Raw genomic sequence first — 26616 nt, forward strand, 5'->3', positions numbered from 1 at the left:
TTGTATAGGGCTGTCTATAATTTTCACATTATGCCATGATTATTATTATTCGTGACTGGACTTCTAATCTGGAGAAACTGTTGCATTTCATGTCCACTGAACTCAACATGTTTGAAAAGTCACCTCATCAATTAACTTATTTTAAAATTTAGTGTCATCTGTCTCCTTGGAGACTCTAGGACTGGAACTGTCTCAGGAGATGTACAGTTTAGAATTTGCCTCCTGCCTTTGCCTTTTTATGACATTTTTTCTGCCGCCTGTCGAACACAAATGGTTTCACTGAAACATCTGAAGATGTGATTTTTGTGGGTGAACTTTATAAACAAGAGCTCTGAAACCTTGCATTTAACTGGAGTAATTTAGCTGGTTTGCTTTCATAGTAACACCTTACAGCACTGTGCCTCATTTGGATGTTTCATTCTGTAAGTATAAATATCTTCCTAATGAATAGGGACTATACCTTTCTCACATTTCATTAGCAATATGACCACTGAGGAACTTCACAGTTGCTACTTTGCTCCACGTCATTGGCTACAGTACACTCTGAACATCCTGGTGACATCAGGGATAGAACTTAGATCCCCTGTTTCAAAAGCACACTTGAACTAAAAGTAGGTCTCTACTAATTCTTAAAGAACAAACAACTTGGCATTTCTTGAGTCTCTTCAGAAGAGAACAGTGGTACACATATACACAAGACATCTCATTACCATATTATAATGAAGTCTGTAGGTATCTACATATGTGTGTATGTTATTTTGCAGGCCAGGAGTAGACCTAATTGTATCCCTTCCACATGGGTCTAACAAGTTGTGTTTAAGTAGTAGCTGAACATTCCATGCATGTTACGCTCAAGCATGTAACATGTCTGCATTGCTTCAGGATTTCTTATCCTTCTCTAATTTTATTAGGAAAAGCTGTTACTAACTGCATTTGCATGATATTAAAATTCTTGTCTGCTTATGTCTGAAATTTCTGGTCACAGAAGTGGAGGCTGTTGCTGATATATCTTGTACTCCAGGGAATCTCTGCATGTCCTAAAGCAACAATGTCAGTTTTCTTCACTAAAGGAGAGATACAGTAGTACGTATGTGTAGAGAATAACAAATTAGAGACACAGCTGGGCTCAAGCTAGTTAAAAACAGATGTTTTAGTAGTTTCCCATTACAAAACCTGGCTCCAATATGAAAAATAGGTTAAATAGTTATGTTTGTAATAACTCTCTTCAGGACTGGATGAACCTAATCCTCCACACACACACACACACCCTCGGTCTAAACGGATATGAGCCAACAGACACAAAGTACCTCCAGTCTCCAGGCTGTGGAAACTTGCACAAGGCAACACAAGAACATTTTATCAGTGGTTTTATAGTATAAAATGTATAATTGTTTTGTTTGCTGGCCTCGGACACTGTTTGGCAAATTTTGGCTCTGTCTCTCTTTAGGAGGATAAAACAAAGCTCAAAATTTCAAGTCAGAAGCTACTTGCTATATTTGAACATCATTAGCCATGGCTGTGTATGGGAGAGTCAGGAGTCTACTGTGTGTGTGTGTGTGTGTGTGTGAGAGAGAGAGAGAGAGTGAGAGAGTAGAGGAAGGTAGATGTCTCACAAGACTGTGTGCACCTGTGTTTGGGGCGGAGTTGGGGTCTCACAAGGCTGTGTGTGTGTTTGTGAAGGGAAGTTGGGATCTCTGAAGACTGTGTGTGTAGCACAGAAGAATGGGTGGAGGATTTGGGAGTCCTCCCAGGTTGTTGGCGTGTGGGGAACAGGGGAGGTCCCCAAGGCTGTTGGGTGCAGGAGAGAGCGTCTCCATGACAACTGGCAGGGTTGGGAGCAGGTCTCCACAGATAGAGGTGGAGTTTCTGTTCAAAGGGATGGGGGGAGGCAGGGGAGGCAAACACAGAGGTTCTCTCTGTAATATGACCAGATGTCCCGATTTTATAGGGACAGTCCCAATATTTGGGGCTTTTTCTTATACAGGCGCCTATTACCCCTCACACTCTGTCCCGATTTTTCATCCTTGCTATCTGGGCATCCTAGTTCTCTGCCAGGAGAAGCAGCTGCTGCAGGGAGGGGAGTGGTGGGTAGATGGATTGCCTCTTTCTTACCCCTAGCGGTGCTGCTGGGCAGGCAAAGAAGCTAGGACAGAAGCCGTTGCTCGTAGTTCCTGGAGCAGAGATGCCCATAAATGATTTTTCACTTGCTAGTGTCAAGCTGACCAGCCCATATTATAAACCTGATTTCAAACAAACCAACCCCCTCCTCCCTCCCCCAGCCTTGCAGGTGGCCAGTTAGTTCATGTTAATATATGTGATCAGACCAGCAGATGAAAACTGATCATTTTATGTGAAGGTTCAAAGAGTTCAGCGTGAGCAACTGGAAATGACTTGGATTGCTACTCCATTGTTTTTGTGTCTCCTGGAGCAGATCAGGTACTGAGCTTAGTCCTCAGTTCCCTGAGTCAGCAGGAACAGAGAACATTGTGGAGAGGTGAGAAGGGAGAATGAGAGATGTATTATTCTACTCTTTAAGATCAAGGTGAGGCCTTGTTCAGGAAAGCATTAAAGCATTTGCTTAAGTGCGGTCCTGATATGGATACTTTTGTGAATCGGAGCCTTAGACTCCAGTGCCCCTTGAGGCAGGGGCAGTGTCCTCAGGCCTATTTATTAAAGCACACAGCGCACTGTTGGCGCTAAACAAATAACTTTGAAACATAATACTTACTAACTGATGCTGTGCAGTGACCCTTCTGCCCAACACAGGAGCACCAGACTGCAGACCCATCCAGCCGCAGGCAGCAGGGCTGCTCAGTGCTGGTCTACATTATGTATGACTCCGGCCTTTGCTATTATCTGTCACTTTCAGGAGCACTCAATTCAACCACCCCCGGCCCCACAATTTACTCAAATTCCTAACCTAAATATTAGAGACAAGGGGGTGAGGTAATATCTTTTATTGAACCAATTTTTGTTGGTGAGAGAGAAGTTGATTCAGTTAAACATATTACCTCATCTACCTTCTCTCTCTAATATCCTGGGACCGACACAGTTACAACTAGACTGCATGACTTAAATATAACTACAGTTAAATTTGTACAGTGCAACCTCCCTCAAAGATTGGGCCAAGATTCCCCAAATGTAATGAGTACAGTTCTGCTCCATCTTTATGAGACAAACACCTACCTTTGTTAAGCAGCCAGTCTTGGAAAGTTTCTTGAGAGATTGCTTAAGACAAAACATACTATATATTTCTTCCATTTCTTCTAACCATTGTGCAACTTCTTGTAATATTTTTTGCTCCAATGGTCTTGGATTTTTGTACTCAAGGAATAGTAACATAACACAATACTTTAGGCTATATTTGTGGAAATGCTGATTATTTTTCATTTTTTACCAGTAAAAATCTTGCCTAATTACTAGAGCACAAGAACTTTACTAAAACATTATTAAATTATTTTCAAAATAGCACATATTTGTTAGGCTTCATTTCGCTGATGGGCAGTGCTATATAATGAGCTTGGTTGAAGCCTTTTTCAAGCCTGAACTTAAGGCTACAGTGCCATAAGTGCCTGATGCAGATTGCAGAATTCACATTCTTAATCAATTTCAAATTATAAAGACACCTGAGGGAATTAAAACAAAGATCTAATGCAATAATTTGTGCTTGAATTTACAATCTGACTACAGAAACATGTAGAGAGTTCATTCATTCATCTGCCTTTTAAAGAGCCAATTATAATTGAGGTAAACAAATTTATGGAAAGATAGCAATTAAATATGCAATTTTAAATTAATAAATATAAACAATGTATATCAAATTTATGAATTAGCTGCCTCCCCATCTGCCATCAAACACATGCACACCTTTCAGATGTCTGTGAATATCAAATGGTATATCTCTGGATGAAGGCAGGACATTTCACTGCTTCTGGGATCTCTCTTGCATAAGAGGTTTCCAAAAATGCACCAGACCGTTCAATTCTGTTCATGTGTATATCTCTATTCCCTTCTGCCATCTTTCCAAAGAACATCCTCTTCACTTGTCACGTACAGAGTAGAAAAATCAATATAAACCTTTAATCTGATAAAGATGGCAGATTTCTGATGCAGATAATATGAAATTTTATTCATTGCTAGATGACTTTTCATGAAGAGATTGTATTACAGTTTAGGTCAAAATTAGATTAAATTTAGATGAAGTGCTAAAATATTATTGTTTTCTTATTTCATTATTTATTGTAGGAGAGAAAAGTTCTATATATCTGCTCTCCATGCTCGTTAGCAAAATTAGCCTTTGTAACTGTTTCCAGCTACTTTGACAGAGAAGGAGACGAACTGGTGAAGCAGAAAATTAAAATTCTTGTGATGTTGTAATTTCAAGATCTAATAATTAAGCCACAATCTCATTTATTGGTAAATGAATACTTTGCTGTAGAGTGTGCACCATCTTTTTCTCTTTTTCTTGTGCATATTCCTGTTAAGATGTCTTTTTGGTGCTTAAAATTCTTGCCTGTCAAGAAGCAATAGTTTTTGGCAATGAAAATTAATATCCTTATACTAAATATACAACAGAATGTGGTATTTTCGTATTGTTCAGGCACAAAGGGGCAAATCGTAACCCCACAGGGTTTAGGGAGGGGAAGGAAACGTCCCCTCAGTCTGTGGAATGGTATTGGGTCATGCAGCAGCTGCTGCTGTAGCCTCAGATTCTGCAGTCGTCTGCACTACTGCTGTGTTCATCCTTTGCATGGGAATGGATAGATGTTCAGCTGGTAGATCCTATCGGGCCTACTCACCTCCTGTGTCTACCCCTTTGTGTGCTGGGATGGAGGGAGCCGCATCACAGCAGAGTTCTGTGGTGGAGAAACCCTGTAAGGGCTTCCTGCAGCCCATCACCCACCTCACCAGAATTGCACCAGTTCCAGTATGTTTAGGGCCTTCGGTGATCATAGAGCAGGAAGTAGGTGTAGGATTTATGCTTCTGAAATATTTGTTTAGTTTCATAGAGTGACAATTTACAGCCCAGGGGTGGGTATGTAAGGTGACTCTTTCTAAAGCATCCTTTGCAGCTACCAATCCTAGGCTGCTGTGGCTGTTGGAGAGGCCTCGGCATAATTTAAATAGTCCTGGGGATCCTGTTTAAATTAAGTCAGCCTCTTGGTGTTGCCTAGTGGGCTGCAGTGTTGCCTGAAATCTTTGCCCTCTTGCCACCCTGCTCCTGGCATACCCTCTACAGCAGGACTTATGCAGCCCTCAGTGAGCAGCCTTAAGGATGGCTTCTGCAGTGCCAGTGCCAAAGATCCTTTTCTCAGCAGGAACCAGGATGTTTAGAGCCCCTTTTAATTCTTTTAAGCTACTCCTGCCTTTTTCCCCAATGTATAGGGACTGGAGTAGGGGTGAGTTTCTCACTCAGAGATTTTAAGGCCAGAAAGGATCATTAGGATCATCAGTTCTGATTTCCTGCACAATGCAGGCTATAGCATTTCTCCCAGTATCTTCTAACCTGAGCCTGATAACTTGCTTTCTGAAAGATATACTCTAGTTCAACCACATCTAGCCCAGAAGACATCAAATAATAGAGACTCCACCACATCCCCTGATAGCCTATTCCCGTGGTTAATTATTCTGTTTGCCTTATTACTAGTTTGAATTTTTCTAGCCTCAGGATCCTGTCACTGGATCATTATGCATTTGTCTGCTAGATAACTGAGCCTTCTAGTGTCAGGTATCTTTTTCACTAAGAAGGTTTACATCATGCAGTGCATGCACACAGTAGGTTGCAGGGCTGCTGTACCAGATATGGACTGGCCACTGAGCTTCCTTCTCAGAGAGATACACACTGGATATGACAGGTTTCAGAGTAGCAGCCGTGTTAGTCTGTATTCGCAAAAAGAAAAGGAGTAACTGAGGCACCTTAGAGACTAACAAATTTATTTGAGCATAAGCTTTCGTGAGCTACAGCTCACTTCATCGGATGCATTCAGTGGACTTTTGAGAGTGTGTGGCACAAGCTGTCAGCATAGTCTGTGTGGTATGTAGATTGTAATGGATTTTTTACCTTCAGTCCTTTTGGTATGATGTCCATCTGTTTGCATTTGGAAAGGAAGATGATGTCTGTCTGTATCTGTACGAGTTTTTTCATGAAGTGGACAGATTTCCACTCCATACGGCTAAATTCAGTGCCTTGCATAATGACAGGTTTCAGAGTAGCAGCCGTGTTAGTCTGTATTCCCAAAAAGAAAAGGAGTACTTGTGGCACCTTAGAGACTAACAAATTTATTTGAGCATAAGCTTTCGTGAGCTACAGCTCACTTCATTAGATGCACTGAATGAAGTGAGCTGTAGCTCACGAAAGCTTATGCGCAAATAAATTTGTTAGTCTCTAAGGTGCCATAAGTACTCCTTTTCTTTTTACATTGGATATGTTCACTGTAAGAGCCTTGAATGCTCTGTCAGGTATGGCTGAGGTTAGCTTTATAAGGTATGTTACACATAGCACCACCTAGTGGCTAAATAGTATAATGCACTTTAGTATTCTGTTATACTGATCTTTAGTTTCTTTGCGTTCTAAATCCTTTCAGATAGTTACATTTTATTTATAAATTATATATATATATATTTAAAACCATAATTTGCGACAATATAATACAGTTTTTATGTGCTTACCCTGCAAACACTGACAGGCATAGCACTTAGGCCCTGCCCTAGCTATTTTGCATCTCAATTTACTTACAGACTGTATCTCAAAATGCTTTACAGAGTTAAAATAATAGAACGATAGAGTTGAATAACAAATAAGAGTGGAGGGAGAGAGGATTAAATAAGAATATTTCATTTTCAAGGCAAGCATTTGAATAAATGTGTATTTTGTGGAATCATAGAACTAGAAGGGACCTCGAGAGGTCGTCTAGTCCAGTCCCCTGCACTCAAGGCAGGACTAAGTATTATCTAGACCCCCTCTGACAGGTATTTGTCCAACCTGATCTTAAAAATCCCCGATGATGGAGATTCCACAACCTCCTTAGGCAATTTATTCTAGTGCTTAACCACTCTGACAGGAAGTTTTTCCTAATGTCCAACCTACACTGCCCTTGCTACAATTTAAACCCATTACTTCTTGTCCTATCCTCAGATGTTAAGAAGAACAATTTTTCTCCCTCTGCCTTGTAACAACCTTTTATGTACTTGAAAACTGTTATCATGTCCCTCTCAGTCTTCTCTTTTCCAGACTAAACAAACCCAATTTTTTTCAATCTTCCCTCATAGGTCATGTTTTCTAGACTTTTAATCATTTTTGTTGCTCTTCTCCGGACTTTCTCCAATTTGTCCACGTTTCCTGAAATGTAACTTAACACAATACTCCAGCTGAGGCCTAATCAGCACAGAGTAGAGCAGAAGAATTACTTCTCGTGTCTTGCTTACAATACTCCTGCTAATACATCCCAGAATGATGTTCACTTTTTTTGCAAAAAAAAAACTGTTGACTCATATTTAGCTTGTAATCCACTATGACCCCCAGATCCCTTTCTGCAGTACTCCTTCCTAGGTAGTCATTTCCCATTTTGTATGTGTGCAACTGATTGTTCCTTCCTAAGTGGAGTACTTTGCATTTGTCTTTATTTAATTTCATCCTATTTACTTCAGACCACTTCTCCAGTTTGTCCAGATCATTTAGAATTTTAATCCTATCCTCCAAAGCACTTGCAACCCCGCCCACCTTGGTATCGTCTACAAACTTTATAAGTGTACTCTCTATGCCATCATCTAAATCATTTATGAAGATATTGAACAGAACCGGACCCAGAACCAAACCTTGCGGGACCCCACTCGTTATGCCCTTCCAGCATGACTGTGAACCACTGTTAACTACTCTCTGAGAATGATTTTCCAACCAGTTATGCACCCACCTTATAGTAGCTCCATCTAAGTTGCATTTCCCTAGTTTGTTTATGAGAAGGTCATGCGAGACAGTATCAAAAGCCTTACTTAAGATATACCACATCTACCGCTTCCCCCCATCCACAAGGCTTGTTACCCTGTCAAAGAAAGCTATCAGGTTGGTTTGACATGATTTATTCTTGACAAATCCATGCTGACTGTTATTTATCACCTTATTATCTTCTAGGTGTTTGCAAATTGATTGCTTAATTATTTGCTCCATTATCTTTCTAGGTACAGAAATTAAGCTGACTGGTCTGTAATTCCCTATGTTGTCCTTATTTCCCTTTTCATAGATGGGCACTATATTTGCCCCTTTCCAGTCTTCTGGATACAGTATTGGCCTTGGAAAGCTGTACTGTTATGTACCAGGAACATTAATATTTATTTAACGCAGCTAGTAGAAACTAATTTTATACTGCCAAATTCTTATCCTGAACATATATGAAACATATTATACTGTTTGATACATTTTATACTGAAATTGTGATATTTTGATGCAAAATTGAATGTTCAAGGCAGAATTTTGTTTTCAGTGTTTCACATTCAAAACTGTTAGAGGATCCCATGTACATTGGTATTCCTACCATTAAGTTGCTGGTTCTTTTCACTGTTATTTATAGTGGTTTGAGCTGAAAGCAGGAAAACTGGAACAGTATGAGGTTGACTCAGCTAGTATTTAAGTAAGACCGGGATATTGTATCAGGTGGTGCAAAATGAGTTTGTTGCCTTTGACTTTTCCCTTTCCAGACAGCCTAACTGTAATCTAGAGGCTGTCTTCATGTGTGCATCAACTTCAGATCCCTCTCTGAATGACAGTGCTAGGGATTTGACATAAATCTGATATGTCACTACTGAGTTGTGTTGATATTTCAAGCTAAATATAGCTACAAGCATTTCTCATGTAGGTTAGCATAGATAGTTTGAATTATGTTGATATCTTTATTGTGATGTTCTTGCTAATTCATTCACCATACTTTAAATTTTAAAATGGCTTGTCTTTTAAGCCGTTATGCCTTTAAAAAAGAAAAGAGAAGTAATATTTTAAAGCCCAAACATCAAGGGATGGATCAATAAATCACCAGGCAGGCGTTCTTCCAGAGGAAGTGTCAAGTTAAAGGATGCATTGTATAGATGATATTATGGAATAAAACAAAATTATAGTTATAATGGAGCTGAGATTGTTTCTGGGTACTAAATCATTAAAGCATGTGCAGTAATTAGTACCTAATAATATGTAATTGAGAGTAGTCTGATTATATCAAGAATTTAAAATTGGAATTCAGTGAGACAGTTTATTTTAATATTTTTTGCGTGTATAACAGATCACTACATTGGAATGTAAATCTGTGCAGCTCAGATTATAACTAACAGCTTCACTGTGGTGCTTCTATCGAATGAAAGTCTTCTTGCAGACTGATAGCCAGGTACTTCAGTGCATGTATTGTGTACCATATAGGTCTCCTGAAATGCTGGGGGAAGGCAGCATATTGGATTGAGGCTTTTATTGTTGTTTTGGGGGTCAATATAAAAGACTCTTCATCTGTTGTTTGTTTGCTGTTTCATCTTGTGAGAGGGTGATATATTAAGTGTGAGCAAGTCCTTTTCTCATATTCAGTTGGTGATCCATTGAAAACCCTCAGGAGTTCTTCTCTAAAACATCTTGGAAAAGGTGAATGGTATAAATGTAGATGAGTTTGTATAGGGCCCAATATCTGCAAGCTTGCTTTGTGTGAAGCTGCCATTGGCTTCAGCAAAGATACAACATACGGCGTACCCATAGTTACTATGAAGTAGAAGTGCTGTCTGCTGTTTTGAGTATTGGGCTAGGAGTCAGGAGCGCTGAATTCTAATTCTGGCTCCAATAGCAATTGTAGTGGTGGGAAAATCACATAGCTTCTCTGTGCCTCAGTTTCCCCATCTGTAAAATGAGGATGATATTACTTAGCTATCTCATAAGTTTGTATGAGTTAATTAGTTTGTAAATCATGTTGCATGTAGTTGAAAGAGTTAGTAGAAGCACAAAGTGTGAATATTATTAATGACAATGCAAAGCTGGGTTTTAGATTTCTTTTGCAGTCTTTGCACCTGCTGGGTATTCTGCGTGCCTGTTTCCTGGTATGCTGCAGTCCATCATGAATATATCTTGATTGCAGGGAACCCTGCTATGTGTGTCATCAACACTTGAGAGGTAGTGAACTCTGAATTTGAAACATATATCAAATCCACTTGTATTCTGTCTTCTGCTTGGCTCCTATTTTCAGTAGAGCCCTAAAGACAGATCCTCCACTTTCTGAACAAGCTTGCTCACACTTCCCATGACTCCCGTGTTCCCCAGTGCTCAGGAAGGAGCACAATGGAAGACCATCCTGGTGACTGATGTAGTATTTACCATGGTCAGGGAGAATGAGCAACTTCCCCCTCTGCCTTGCAAACCAATCTACACTCCCCTTCCACAACCAAGTACATATGTTTCTGGGTGTTAGTTACAGTCAGAATGTGGATACAATCTTTTATTCTTGCTGAATGGATTTGATTCATTTTATGAAACACCTGTATGGGTTTGTAGTTACTTAACAAGTCCCTGAGTCAGGAAGTGTTGTTCAGTGGTCAGGGGACTGGGAGTCTGAATTCTTGAAGTTCTTCTCAGATGAGTAGGGCCCTACCAAATTCACAGCCATGAAAAATGTGTAACCGAGTGTGAAATCTGGTCTCTCCCCCAAGAAATCTGGTCTTTTGTGTGCTTTTACCCTATACTATACAGATTTCACAGGACAGACCCACGTTTCTCAAATTGGGGGTCCTGACCCAAAAGGGAGTTGCGGGGGTGGGGTGGGGGAGGTGTTGCAAGGTTATTTTAGGGGGATTGTGGTATTGCCACCCTTACTTCTGTGCTGCCTTCAGAGCTGGGCAGCCGGAGAGCAGCGGCTGCTGGCCAGGTGTGCAGCTCTGAAGGCAGCGCCCTGCCAGCAGCAGCGCAGAAGTAAGGGTATCAGTACCACAACCCCCTCACCATGGAATTTCAGATTTAAATAGTTGAAGTAATGAAAATTATTATTTTTAAAATCCCATGACTGTGAAATTAACCAGAATGGACCGTGAATTTGGTAGGGCCCTGATGAGTGACATTCCTGTGCTCAGCACCTTGCAGGATCAGACCCTAAGTTAGATGGAAGCACTGCAGCCTTTTCTGTGGTGCATTCGTTTTAATGCATATGACACGAAGAAACCTTTGAAAAATGTCTTTATCGCTAAAATGAAAACTGGGAAAGGACAAGACGACTGCTTCTTCCACTTCATGGATTTCCTCGGCTGCAGATACTGAGACTTACTTTTGAGTGAGATTCATCTTCAGCATTCAGGCTGCGCCACTCACCCATTCTTAAACTGAAGTATGCTAATCAGTTTCTGACCCACCATAGGTGTGGGAAGGATTTCCTTGACCCTTAAAGACCTGCTCTTCACAGGCATTATGCACATTTAGTGCCTTGAGGGTCTTCATCTTTATACTATGCATGCATGTCTCAGACCAAAAGTAGTCACAGCTCCTGCATTCCCACAATAGCAGCCACACAAGGCAGATGCTTCCAGTTTTCCTGTCAGGCTGTGCTTTTCAGCTTTGAACAAAGTTGTATAATATCTCATGGATTTATATTTTCCCGTCTCTGTCTTATGGATCACAGAGACCTCATTATGACTCACAAATGACAGCACTGGCAGAATTCTCATCTAGTTCTAAGGACTGCTTTCCAAATGTTTTATCTCTGTAGACATGAAGACTGAATCGAGGCTTTCCTTCAGGGAGATATTCCATTGTGTCTGTCAATAATGCATAACAATAATAAATTTAATGGCAGACCTTGAAGTATATAAAAATTTAAGTCCAGAAAAAGGTAAGGATTTTTTGGTTTTGGAAATACTATAGAAAGATCATGTACATTTCTCGACATGTTTATAGGAAAGATCATATATATTTTATACTTCATCAATGGTAAGTTGCATTTTACGTTTATTTGGACATTGATATCATGAAATAATTGTGGTAGATATTACTGTGTATTTTGAGTGGAAAAAAATTTTTTTTTTCATTCATTCAGAAGTATGTGTCCCCGTTAAAACGTGGGCTTGTATGAGCTATCACTTTCATCAGACTGACAAACTGCACTTCTGTGTCATTTTAAATTAATACAAATTACTTGCCAATATAAAGATTCCTGACCGTTTAATCTACAAGTCATTTTGCCATGATATACACTACAGGCTTGCATAAGAACCTCACCTATTTTACTCCAGTAGCACTTACAAATAGTGTGTATCTAGGCAAATTGTGTATAAAGTTCTGATCAGACAATATATGTTGAAGTATATATGTCCTACCAAGGAGTATATGAGCATTATATAAGAAAGAAGATCTGAACAATTTTCTTCAGTAATTTGCAATTTATGAAGTCTAATATTGTTCAACTAAAGTAAGTGGTGGGTGGAAAACTATAATTAGCTTAAGCCTGTAAATCGGATGAAAATAATTGATATGGTGAAATAGAGGAAGAAATCATGATCCTATCCGTTAAATATGTTATACCTTTTGTATGCTGCCTGTCTTTAGTAATGGTTTTAGGTAGTGTGCTTTTAAAGAAAAAGTTACAATAGATCAACATCAACGTTAAAATAAAAATATTTAAATACACTAAAATATTAAAAATATTGGAAGTGTTTGGATAAATTTGGCAAGGGACTGGTTTCTCTAAGTTCAGAAAACATTTTTCAGCAATATCTTTTATTCTGAAATATTCCAAAAATAGCTTAGTGATATTTGTCCCAAGTATCTTTTTAAGACTAACAGACTTATTCATTGATTTTTTCAAAGTTCAGATACTAACTTTCTTCATGGCAATTTTATTTACCATGTGTAATTTATTATGATAAATATTTTCTGACTGTTACCAATATCTGATGCTATCTGAATGGACATTGGTGTTCTCTAATCCATAAATAAGATGCTGGGAATGAGATTTATTGGTCTGTCCTCTAGGAGAAGGGACACATGTATTGAGGATTTGGTATATTACTTTTCCAAGAACTGTATTTATATTTTGGAGGTTTCTATTTTCGTTACACAAAACTCTAGATTAAGTTTATGTATATGGTGAAGTAAAGAGGACAAAGTGCCACTCCATCTGTTTTAGGAAGCAAAGGATGTAAAGGGGGGATACAAGAATTAGCTTTTTAAAAGGGAGCTTTGCTAAAGCCTTTAGAAGTGGTAGAGATAAATCAGACTTTATTGGTTTAGCTTTTTAGCTCTTATAAGTTCCTTTGTGTAACAGAGCTTATTTCAAAGTGTGCATCCACAGATAGGCACATTTCAGACTGAAATATTTAATTTATGTTGTAGTTCTTTCAAAGGCCATTTGGTAGCTACTTTTCCTCCTGCCAAATGTAACATTAACTGTCTAATGTACATTTTCTTTAATCCTGCTCAGTTTGTAACACTGTCATTCCTCTTTGTGGGAGAAGGCAGCTCAAGGACAAAGAGTAAAAATAAATATAAGTACAATACAACCCAATCCCCCTTGCATATTTGATTTGTGCAGCTCAAGTTTGCCGCACTCCATTTTTACAAAAGATGGTCCATATTCTCCTCTCGGTTACATCTGTGCAACCCCATTACTTCAGTGAAGTTGCGTCGGTGCAGTTAAGAGCTAAACTGGGCCCCCTGGGTTTATAGCTCATGTAATAGCTTAATGATAATAATGCTGTTTGACCAGTATTTTACAGATACCCTCAGGGGAAAATGTGTCAGTTAGATTTTTACATGTGTGAAATAAATGTGTTATATAAAAAAAATTTCTGTTATCTTGTCAACATAGCCTTAATCCCCAATCGGTCCTCATTTGAGGCTAGTATTATGCCTGGACCTTCCACAGAGTGTAATGGGAATGAGAGGAAGGCAGGCGTCTTGCCCCATCTTTATGCAGTCCACATAAGAATCAAGAGTGGTTACAGGCTCTGTGCTCAAGGGAGAGTATGAACTGGTAAGGATGGCACAGCCAGAGCCCTTGTAATACTTGTAAGAAGTGCTTCCCTTTTAGTGTTGGATGAAGTGATCTGCTATAGGACCCAACATTACAAATGCTTGCTACCAGATGAAGTGCATACAGTTATTTGTAGTCCCACTGATTCATGCTTAGCAATAAGTGTTGCAGGGTCAGACCCCTAGTCTGCATATCTGTTTGAGGCTCAAAGTCAACATAACTACTCATGTGAGTAATTGCTAACCAGTGGGAGTAAGAGCAGGGTCACAGTTTGTCCTTTAAAGGTCTAATCTAAATAGAGGCTATTGAGCATGGTGAAGAGAAGATGCACAGGTGTGTTTTACCCTGGTGAGTTAAGAATTGTCCGTCCCCCAACTGTCCCGTCCCCTACACTGGATGCAGCCAGAGACGACACGTAACTGTTGGGGGGTGGGGGTGGAGGGGCACAATTTATAGCAGCAGTTTTCAAACTTTTTGAGCTGAGCTCCTACTTTGAGTTAAAATTTTTGGTTGCCACCCACCCCCCAAACCAGTGGAGGTGGCTCCTGGAGCCTGCCCCAAACATTCCTCCATGTCCCCCGAGGGGGGTGCACCCCACAGTTTGAAAACCTCTGATTTAAAGGTTCTGGTGGTATGCAGGAGGGTTCAGGGTAGGACATAAACCCTAGCAGAAATTGTGGGGGTTGGGGGGGGCACATGAAGGAAAATGGAAGGAATCACCTGCTGGTATTTCAGAACACCAGAGTTACAGGCATGTATCCAGGTGGTGATGAGGAGAGCCTCAACATTTTAGCTACTGAACATAAGAACGGCCATACTGGGTCAGACCAAAGATCCATCCAGCCCAGTATCCTGTCTACTGACAGTGGCCAAAGCCAGGTGCCCCAGAGGGAGTGAACCTATCAGGTAATGATCAATGATTTCTCTCCTGCCATCCGTCTCCACCCTCTGACAAACAGGCTAGGGACACCATTTCTTACCCATCCTGGCTAATAGCCATTAATGGACTTAACCTCCATTAATTTATCCAGTTCTCTTTTAAACCCTGTTATAGTCCTAGCCTTCACAACCTCCTCAGGCAAGGAGTTCCACAGGTTGACTATACGCTGAGTGAAGAACTTCCTTTTATTTGTTTTAAAACTGCTACTCATTAATTTCATTTGGTGGCCCTTAGTTCTTATTTTATGGGAACAAGTAAATAACTTTTCCTTATTCACTTTCTCCACACCACTCATGATTTTATATACCTCTATCATATCCTCCGTTAGTCTCCTCTTTTCCAAGCTGAAAAGTCCTAGCCTCTTTAATCTCTCCACATATGGCTCCAAAACTGCAGGTTCACTCCCCTTGCTGTCAAAGAAAATGGAAGAGGAGTCATGGAAAGGAAGATGCTGTGGGTAGAGGTAGCCAGAGTCTGCCAATATAAAATCTGCATTCTGTCAGGACAGCATTTCTTCTGATATTCTCTTTACTCAGACTGCTCTGTACTTGTTCAAATGATGATGAATTCTCTTAATTTCACGAGATAGATCACATTCAGGACTAAAACGATTAGGAGATACAACTTCTGAGGTGAGGTAAAAGGAGTTTAATATGTACAGTTTGGAGACACAATATTAATACTTTGCCCATGGTATTGTGTCTTCTGTGCACGGATTGCAAAATGCTGTGTGAAACGAAAGAGGTATTTAAGAGAGGGCAAGGTAGGATACATGAGAAATTAGTGAAAAGAAAAGTGCTTTATCCAGGGGACTGAACCAGAAAGGCTTTTTCAGCCCTATTGTCTGTGACTATGATCCGTAGTTTAGATGCAGGATAAAGAGAGAAGCATATATTATATACACAAATGTGAAAATGGGCAGTAAGGTCTTAGTTACTTTAACATGTTCATTACTTTGTTTCATGTGAAACTGACTTTTTGTGTGTGTAAAATTCAGGTGCTTAATAGAAAAATAACAAAGGAAACTTGGTGTTTTGAGTTTCTTTTGCTATATTCTCTGTACCAGTGAAGGCCAGAAGGGTTGTAACTATCTTACTTGCAAGCATACCTGAGACTAACATAAACAAAGGTTAATTACTTGTAGGCATGCTGCTGCTTTCATGCCTTTTCCTCCATATTGCTTCTCTCTAAGCAGGTTCTATTTTGTTTGGATGGTGAAAAAAAAGATAAAAAAGGTCCATTCATCATCTACAGATCTTCTTAATAACTGGCTTCTCTGTTACTCATTTGTGGGTGGACTTTTGCTGCCAAAGGAGCTATGTCCATGTCTGCATTAGCTGGAAATAGAGAAGATCCTGGGTGAATTAACCTCACAGAGAAAAAACATGTTCCCTACTTCTGTTTGCAGCATTGATTCTACTCTCTTACTAGGTTACAGAGAGAATGTGTGTGTGTGTGTGTGTGTGTATTTCTCCTCTTTATTTTCTGTTTTAAAGTAATTACTTAGGGCTCAGAAATTGAAAACAACCTTGTTAGTACACAAACATTAGTCTTGTATTGGTTAGCCTGTCAAATAACAGAAGATAAACTGGGAAACACAGAAGCTTGTTTTGTTGGAAACCTAGAAAGCAGTTGAAAGTTAGGAAGTTTCTTCCTGTTGTATGTCAAGATTTCAGCATAGAGGAAGTGAATTACTGGTATATCAGCAGTCAGTAAATAAATCAGGACAGTAACAGACATGTTGTACTGCCCACTCGGTTTTGAGTTGGATACATTTTCAGATGTTTTCACTGGAACGTAGAAGCATTGTTCTGCACTAACACTCAGATGCAAAAAATGAATTTATTTTGTGTATTTGCCTTAACAAGATTACTTTGGGGTATTTGTCTCTATAAATTCATTATTTATCCACAGATGTCTCACCATTAGAAATGTATGCTCCCTAATCTAGGTCTGTATCTGCAAAAAGAAAGAGTAGCAGCTGTGTTAGTCTGTATCTGCAAAAAGAAAAGGAGTACTTGTGGCACCTTAGAGACTAACAAATTTATTTGAGCATAAGCTTTCGTGAGCTACAGCTCACTTCATCGGATGCATGCAGTGGAAAATACAGTGGGGAGATTTATATACACAGAGAACATGAAACAATGGGTGTTACCATATACACCGTAACAAGATGTAACTCATTCCCCCTTCCCAGTCTGGCATGTGGATTCCCCGCACTCATTCGAAGTATATGATGACTTCTTGCCGCTTGCTGAAAGAATTGCAGGCAGCAGACCACTAGTCTTTGTGCTGGACCTGGGCCAGTTTCTCATGTTTGGGCTGGGCTGTCTCTGTTAACGTTTTCAGGAAGCCCCAAATAGATGGCGCATTTGAAAAAAAAGAAACGAGATCAAGGCCAGCAGATATGTGGCAGGCCTACAACACTTTCACTAAAATGGAGGAGGGTGTGTGGTGTCAAACCATGGATTTTGTTCAGGGAGGGTTGGCTGTGGCTATTATAGACCTGTAGGCGAGGTAGATGGAAAGGTAGGATTCTGCTGAAAGCCAGGAACCTCCCCAGTTTTAGAGAAACATCTCAGGCCTGAATCTGATCAGCCAGTGAATTCAGTGGGATTGTGCGTACTCATCTGCCAGGGTGGTTGTGCCCTAGAGCTTCTGGAGCTTTATCCAGACATTGTGGGGATTCAGTAGCCACCAGTGAGTGCAAATAATGGCTGCAGTGACGAACCATTCACTCACTGTCCAAATCCCACATCACTGGCACACTTATTTAGCCTGACCTCTCTCCGTTGAAATCAAAGGGAATTTTGTCTTTGTCTTCAAATTAGTTCAAGGCCAAGCCCTTTATTGCACATTGCTCTAACTCACACACGTGATCCCAGTGATTCCACTAACATCAGTGGGTTTCGTTGTGAGTGTAAGGGCTGTGGGATTGGACCCACATATGCAAGTTCCAGGTCCTGGATTTCATAAGGTTTTAAATGATGCATTTATAAAACTTCAAAGAAAAATAGACTGCATGCAATGCTAATTAATGTCCTTCTCCATTATGGGTTACAAATGTTGCATGAATCATTATTGTCTCGAGTTATAAACAAATTAAATGAGAAACGTTTAGACACATCATGTTCAAACATGAAGGGACAGTTATGTAATATGACTTTCTTTAGCTTGATGATTGTCTTGTATAGTTATTGCAGGTGCTTTGCTGTGTTTGCTTCTCTTCATCAAGCAAACAAGGTAATTAATGCTTATTACATAGATCCAGAATTAGAATTCAAGAGAAGCTGATATCCAATCCTGTGCCCTTCCTCTGGCTAAACTGGTCAGGCCTGGGACACTGGCAAAAGTAGAAATGAATTTGGCGATCACTCATTGTATTGGATGCATTAGTAAGATTTTTTCCTGAATTACGAGATGTTGCTTGTGCTGTGTCCATGTCAGGTCTTTTTGGCTGTGAAGCAAGACAGCCTGTTGAACATGGCTCTTGGGACAGGCAGACTACTTTTCGCTTTGGGTAGGTTTTTTAACTTTTTCGCACTGTGACCTCTGCATTTAGCAACTGTCTCCTTCATGGATGCACTCCAGAATCCTTTCCTCTGGTTCTAAAAGTGTCTCAAAGGAGGTGCAGCTGGCATTGGCATTGTTGAGAACTGTTTATCAGTGACTAAGCAAATCTGCTTCAGTGGAAGACCAGTGACAAAGCACCCAAACCTACAGCCCTTATCCAGTTCTCAGGCAAAGTACTTTGATGGGAGTTTGCCCAAGTAAAGACTGAGTATAGAATTCCCAATTGGAGCCAAGGAATGGGAACAGGATTCGGATTCCCAGAAAGCTGCTTGTGACCAACATTTCCGCTGAATTTTCTTTGTGCTGAGTGGGCTACAGAGCACTACATTTTTGTCCTTCTGGAGGCTTAAACTTTATTTTTGTAAAGTCTTCTTACTCTGAACTAACTCTCTGCTATGTTGCTAGAACTGTATACATGCACTGAGAAGAAAAACCTGTATTTGCAGTACAGCACGGCACACTAAAACGGCAAAGATGACCAGACTAAAGTGAAAATGTTTTAACACTTTAAGTAAACCATTAAATAAAGAAAAATGAGCAAAGCACTAATTTATCAGTGGAACAAAAGGCACATCTGGGGGGGTTAAATGCTTCCACTGCAGGGAGCCACCACACTGCCAGGACTGAGCTAGCACTCATGGGGAGAGAAACTCCAGTGTCCTGGCCAACACCTTACCTGGCCCCTCCTTACCCCTGGGACCCACCTCCCTGGCTGACACCGTAACCCCTACTCCACGCAAGGGCCCCACTCCCTGGCCGATACCATACTCAGCCACCACTAGGGTTGCCATCCGTCCAGGTTTCTCAAGATCATCCTTTTTTTCCACTGAATGCATCTGATGAAGTGAGCTGTAGCTCACGAAAGCTTATGCTCAAATAAATTTGTTAGTCTCTAAGGTGCCACAAGTCCTCCCTTTCTTTTAGCGAATACAGACTAACACGGCTGCTACTCTGAAACCTTTTTTTGAGGCAGCTGTTCTGCAAAATCTGTAAGAGTGCTCACTACATACTGCCACCTGTGCAGTTTTATGAGCTCAGTATCCTCACGGATGTTTTGTTTTCTTTTGTACCTCAGCTGTGGTCATGCCTAGGACCTGCTTCCCAGCTGACACCATATCCAATCACCACCAACCCACCTGGGGACCCACTCTCCTGGCTGACGCTACCCTGCCACCCTCCAGCTCCCTCCCGGGGCCCATTCCTCTGGCTGACAGAGAACCTGATCATTCACCCCACCTTCCCCACTCCTGGGACTCTTTCCCCTGCCCCTGGCTGACACTGAGCAGTCCAAGATCCAGTCCTCACTCATCTTGGAAATCAGAAACTTATAGCATTACATGGTGCAGGAGAGAACATGGGACCCTGAGCACCAGTAAGGGAACATGGGGAAACAGAGTCAAATGGCTATGTAAAAGCTTCCATCTGTTCTAAGGCTGTTGGTCTGTTCCCCTTGCAATGAAGATGATTAAGCTGTGTAAACGTCTTAACTGTGTGTGCAATCTTTGCTTGCAATAATGATGTGACAGTGTGTTACAATGGGTTTTGGCAGCTGGCCATGCATGCAGTTAAAAGGTTGTGTCTTTCCACACTAGCTAAAAGGTTTACTAGGTCTGCAGCCTTGATAAAGGGTTTGCTAATCTGGAGCCATACCACCTCAGACTGTGAATATGTCAGATCCCACAAACTGAGACTGTGCTGACCTGGTCAGTTCCTGAAGGCGAGAGCTTTAAGAAAAAGCCAGTGTGCTTTGGGAAGTGGTGGGGATTATTGTGTAAGTGGCAGTCTCCCCTGTAAACTGGCACAGAATCAGTTTTCCAGCATTATGTTAGAAATCATCCAGCTGCTGGAGATGCTTCTTTTTGGATGAAATGTAAAACAGAAGTCCTGATCTTTTGTGGCCATTAAAAATCCTATGGCACTTTTTTGCAACTGTAGAGGTGTTAACCTCAATGTCCTGGCCAAATACCAATGATGGCAATTACAGTCTGCTTTTAAAAATTTAAAAAAAAAAAAAAATCTATTTTGCCACAGTATTGTTGATTGCCCTTTGTATAGCTAAGAGCATAGCTGGTCAGTTTCACAGACCAGTCATGGAGAAAATGTTAAATTCCATGATTTGCAAATCATGGAATCATAAAACTGTACAAGTGATCAAACTTATCAAGAATTAAACAATTAAAAAAATTGTAATTTCAGGTCTAATTCTGTACATCAGCGCAGATTGGTTGGTTCTCTTTGAATCTTTACCACCATAGTTTTGTCAGGTCTCCCTGAATCAACATTTTTGAATATATGTAAAATTATGGACAAAAAGACTGATTTCTTTGTGGTTACCCATTTGATTCACACACACACACACACACACACACACTTGAGATTGTGTGTGTACAAATGGTTGCACTCAAACTTTGAGGGCAGTTAAGCCAGTTGGTTCTGATTTTCAGAACTGTTCAGCATTACCACTGCATTTGAAGTCAGTAGGAGAGATGGGTGCTTAGCAGCTCTGGAAATCAGGTCAATCTTTTTGTTTGGGATGGAAGCATTGTCTAACAATTAGACCATGATACTGAAAGTCAGGATTTCTGTGATCTGGTCTTATCTCTACTACTGTCTTGCTAAGTGTGCATTGGGCAAATCCCTTAACTCCTCATTGGACTCAGCTGTAAAATAGCATAATCATACTAGAGGGATAGCCAGTCTCAAGGAATGAGTGTGGGTTGAGAGTGAGCAGTTCCTGGGTTCTAATCCTAGCTCTGCTACTGACTTGCTATGTGTCTGTAGTGCTTAATACTTAGGGTTCATTAATTAAGTGTGTGCACTTTGGAAACCTTGAAGTGAAGGTGCTGTAAAACTGCAAAGAATTATTATTACAAAAGTGTAAATTTAGATGGATATTTTAGGTAGGGTGGCCAGGTGCCCAGTTTTCTGATGGAAACCCAAAGTCCGGTTACTGCATGTAAGGGGAAGCAGGGAGGCGCCGGGTCTTCACCCGCAGCAGCCCCTACTCAGCTGGGGCTGCCTCCTACCCACATCCGGCAGCTGCAGCTTCCAGCTCCAGAGGTGAGTCCCTTCTGACCCGGGCAGGGGGTGTAGTGGGAGGGGAAAAGCAGTGAGTGATGGGGGGAGGAGAGTGGAGAAGATGGGAAGAGGAGTAGATCAGGGCAGGGTGGGGCTTCATGGGGAAGAGGTAGGGCAGGGGAGGTTCTGGCACTCCTGCTGGAGTGTCCGGTTTTTAATTACCATCAAATTGGCAACCTGTAATTTTAGGTTGTGTGTCAACATTATCCTCTGCAATTTCAGAGCATTGTAAAAAGGCTTTAGCTACATGACTGCTATTGAACTTAATAGGAAGCATTTATAGTGCACTGTAATTGTACACAGCAAAAACATGTAATATTTTCAAAACTGAGAGATGGAAAATCAAATGTTTAATACATTTTGATCACAGAAGTTAGCTCCAATATTACATTTTAGATATGTTTACACATTCTAGTTTTTCACTGAATTATAAATATTTGATGTGAAATATAATAGAAGAGACACAGAATTAGGAAATACACTGTGAAATAGTAATTGGTGTTATGTTAGGTAAAGTACAAGCAATCTTCATGATTAAGGGTTTGGTATGTGTTCACACAAGGGCCTCTTAAGGTCAGAATTCCAGATGAGACATTTTAAATTGAACAGTTAAGATGCCCTTAAGCTGGTGTAAATAAGAAATATTGATGGCAGTGAGAGGAGATTCAGGCCCATGCATAGGTGGTGGGAGGCTTAGTCTCCCCACAACCCCAGTCTCTCTCTGCCACAGTGTAGTGCTGCCAGAGCTATCCAGAGCATTGCTCCAGAACCTCATACAGGACAGAGCTAAGTTCTGGCACTACAAAAAATAGCCCCAGCACCCTCCCTGCCTGCCTGCTTGAGGATACTCTCTTCCTAAGTTGCTAGTGAACTCAGGCATTTTGTACTTTTTCTGCTTCCTCAATGAATGAAACACCCTCAAACTGCTTTCAGGTGGGCCTTGCAAATGGTTCTAGCGCGGATACAGACGATTACTAACTTGGGACAATTGCTCAGCGTTAATAAGGATTTTATGAATTTTACAAAAATGTGAGTTAGTCTATCTTGTGTTCATGGACGTCTAAGCAGGTTTGATTAAATCCAGTGGAAGAGGCTTAATGGAAGTTTGTACAAAGGGTTGGAAGAATTGCTGCAGAATGAATTAAAAAAACCTGTCAGGAAATATGAAATGTAGTTATCATTGAAAACTAGCCCTGCACAGATAAGGTTACCAGTGAGATTCCTTTGGGACTATCTCTGAGGTCTTTGTTTTTTTGTTACGTAATCAACAAGAGACAGGGATAACAATCAACAATTTGATGATATCAGTAGTAGGCTGCATTATGTTCTAGATATTAGTGCTGTTTTATGGGAGTTAGCTAAAATGTACTCTTTGGAGGAAAAGTAGTAAATGGCATTTAATGGGAATATGATAAGTGCAAAATTAGAGTATACAGTACTGGCAGTGCAGAAATTATCTGCAAAATAGTATGATGGGCATATAATGAAAAAATGGAAAGAAATTTCTTTATCAAGTGAGTATGTTTTTGCAGTGACAATCACAGTTGTCTGATTGTTTGCAATGTGGAGCCTTAGTTTCATAATGGCTCCCCATGAAAGCAGAGGAAGCTTTGCTTTTTATTTACAAATTTCTACAGTGCCCATGACAGTGGATGCAAAGCTGTAATGTGCCTGGCTGCTGATGCTGGAAAACAGTTTGCATAAATAATCCCTACTTTTCATATGCTAATTGTTTCCCAAAACATTCCCCTTTGGGATAACATTTCCCCTTCTTAGTCATTGCTCAAGGTTGTTTTTTGGTTTGAAATTTTGAGCAAAATGCCCATCAGCCATTTTCAAGTTGAGACAATAAAACAAATGCAATATTCCAAAAGGTTAAAAAAATCTAATCTGATTTTTCTGAAAACAAGAGACTGGAAAAGTGTCTGTGTGTGCAAGGCACTGTTCTAAGATTTATTGGATCTGGATACAATGACTGGCTCTGTCACTGACTTCCTTTGTGGCCTTGGGCAAGTCTCTTAACCTCTATGCCTCAGTCCCCCAAGAGTAACAGGGGAAGATGTTACTAATTACCTTTGTCTGTCTCGTCTATTTAGATTGCAAGTCCTTTGTCTATGTCTTAGCATGTGTACACACCTAACACAATAGGGCCCTGATCTCAGTTAGGGCTTTTAAGTGCTATGGTTATACAAACAACAACAACCTTGAATTTTGAAAAATGGCATGATCCAGATTCAATAATATCAGGGATTATTTTGGCTCTGTGCTTGGTTTGGGTTAAAAACAATTTACAAATATGAAAGATACAAGAGGGTTCTGCTACGATTCATTTTAGAAGTGTCTAAGGGCTTCTCTACACTGGCAATTTACAGCGCTGCAACTTTCTCGCTCAAGGAAAAAAGACCCCCCCCCCCCCCCCCGAGCACAGCAAGTTCCAGCACTGTAAAGCACCAGTGTAAACAGTGCCCCAGCACTGAGAGCTACGCCCCTCATTGAGGTGGTTTTTTAGAGCGCTGGGAGACCTCTCTCCCAGCACTGCACCGTGACCTCACAAGGCATGTTAAAGCGCTGTGGCTTTAGCGTTGCCAGTGTAGACTAGACCTAATGCTGTCACTACACCTTCTTCTGCCTAGCCTGAGTAGATGGTTGCGAATGGTGGGAAATGTATCTCTTCCCCATCCAATTTACCACAAGGAGGTGTGAATGTCAGGGTCTAGGGTCCTGTTAATGTTAGAGAAATTTGCACTAATATAAGATGTAGTTGCAATGATACAAACCTCTAATGTGGATGTGCTGCATAAATGTAAACTGGGGATGACTTAATCACCCTGCTATTCATCAGTGCAGTGCATCTACATTAGGAGTTTGCACTGGTGTAGCCACATTGGTGTAGTTACACGGGTGCAAATTTCTCTATGGGTTTATCTATATGTAAAATGCTTCTCTAATATGCCAATACAGCTCAAGGAGAAAACAAACAAACAAAACCTCCCCCACAGTGTGGATGCAGTTCATATTGGTATAGCTTATTCCAATTCGGAAATCAAAATAAGCAATACCGGTATAAGACACCTTTATACTACTATAAGTGCATGTACACTAGGGCTTTTACCTGTATAGCTATGTCAGCAAAACATCACACTCCTAACCAACAGAGTTATATTGGTAAAACTTAAGTGTAGACCAGGCTTCATTGGGGTATGTTATCACTGCAGAGTTAACCTGGGCTCTTACTCACTGGTAACCCAGCTCCTGTCCACACACAAAAACCTCTCATCTGAGCATTAGTGTTGCATTCAGTCCTGGGTAACTGATCAGTCCTGGGATATAGGCGAAAGCTTGAGTGATGCTTTATCTCATGCTGGTAACACACCTACTTTGCAGTGAGGACACAGGCAAGACTACTCCAGTGCTGATAGTCCTCCAGTGTCTTCCCACAGTTCCCCCCAGGGCACCCAAAAGAACAGACAAATTCTCCCACAATTCACTGGGGAAGAGCCATATAGAGCAGTTCAGCTTGCTGCAGCACAAAGAACCATGGGATATGCCCCCAGAAATGAAACCCACACACATGGGCGAGTGCAGCAGCAGTGAAGACGCTAACTCGGGCAGGGCTTTGCAATGTGGCTGCTCACACATGGGCTAGCACAAGCAAAGTGCTCAGACCCCTGTGCCAATCACCTTGGGTGAGCTCTGCAGTAAAGACATACCCATCAAGAGGCCCTAACTGGAACAATTTCAATATTAATATTATTAAACAGGATTTCTCATTCTTGATTTTTTAAAAGAAAAAGAAACAGTTTGGAAAATAAATACTGAAGCCTGACAATATTGAGTTGATGTATGCCCGCAGCCCCAAAAACCAGGACATACAAAAGTTTAGCGGAGTAGAGCAGAGCTGATGTTGCTATAAGAAATGTAATTTCTGCATTTTGTAACTGTTTATGGTTTTAACGTCACAGTTCTAATGTTGCATTAATGCGGTTTTCTACTTTTTATTTAGAAATATAGTTTTATATCCTCTTTCATAATTATACTTGCCATTGTTTGGTAGTGCTCTTCAGATGATTGGAAGATTAATAATTCCATAAAAACTAGGTATGACAGTAAGCCTCCTTTTTTAACTTTTGGACTGTGATCTCTCCCCTCCCCCCAAGAAAAAGTAGTTTTGTGGTCAATATAGTATAAAGTAAATTTGTATTCTTAATTATTGGAGAGAGAATACTGATAAATACTAGATTGCAGCACTGCAGCTAATAGAGTTGTGTGTATATTTATCAGCTTTATGAATGCATACATTTTACTGCATTTCATTTTCAAGGACCACTTAAGTGTTAATTGTCCAAACATGACACATTGGTGAGCAATGATTCTTTGGAAACAAATTGGCCTTAACAGCAGCACTGAAACGGAGTTGAATAGCTCATTTAAGAGCCAGATACTATGCCACTCCTGTTCACATTGAGTAGTTCATTATTCCATGAGTAGTTCCACTAAGGTCACTGGAACTAGAAGAGGAGTAAGGTACTATTCAGTGTTAGTGTTGCCAAGTCTCTGGATTTTATTTAGAGTTCTGGGGTATTTGGTGTTTTCCTTAAAACTCCACCTCCAGGAGTCATGTGATAACATGAGAATCTCAGCTTTCATTAAGCAAGAAAAAGTACATTTCTAAGCTTCATGGTTGAACAGCTAAGCTTGAAAACGAATCCTAAAGATCAAAAACCCAGATAAATAATATGAACCCAACATTTATTATTCTTTAAATCTCATGATTAATCCAATCTGAATTTTTGCGGGGCCTGACTAATGAATTTTTAGTGTTTGGCATAGTCATGAGGATGACTAAAGAATGGCAGAATCAGGTCCTTATGTTCTATGTAACCCTAATATCCTAAATCTGGATTTCATTTTAAATTGCATACTATTCCCATTATTACACTGTGTTCTTAATCAGCGTATAGTAGCAATGATAAGAGTCTGATTATAGTTATGCCTAAAGATGGTCTTCCTCAAAACTGTGCTCTGTCCTGCTGACCTTGCTCATGTGATGGT

General features: G+C 40.4%; 1 protein-coding gene across 9 annotated transcripts in view; it reads left to right on the top strand.

The window, feature by feature from the left end:
* The window catches only part of PLCH1 (phospholipase C eta 1), a 158769-nt gene that overhangs the window by 42869 nt on the left and 89284 nt on the right, over positions 1 to 26616 (top strand). Inside the window, exon 1 of one of the 9 annotated variants that reach the window (XM_048865255.2) lies at positions 11461 to 11834. The exons of the other annotated variants lie outside the window; for them this stretch is intronic. Coding sequence (XP_048721212.2) covers positions 11792 to 11834 — 43 coding nt within the window. The 5' untranslated portion in view covers positions 11461 to 11791. Of the gene's footprint in view, positions 1 to 11460; positions 11835 to 26616 lie in introns of those variants that run through there. 9 annotated transcript variants of the gene reach the window in all.

This window comes from Caretta caretta, chromosome 9 (assembly GCF_965140235.1).
Source record: "Caretta caretta isolate rCarCar2 chromosome 9, rCarCar1.hap1, whole genome shotgun sequence".
NCBI classification, from domain to species: Eukaryota; Metazoa; Chordata; order Testudines; family Cheloniidae; genus Caretta; species Caretta caretta.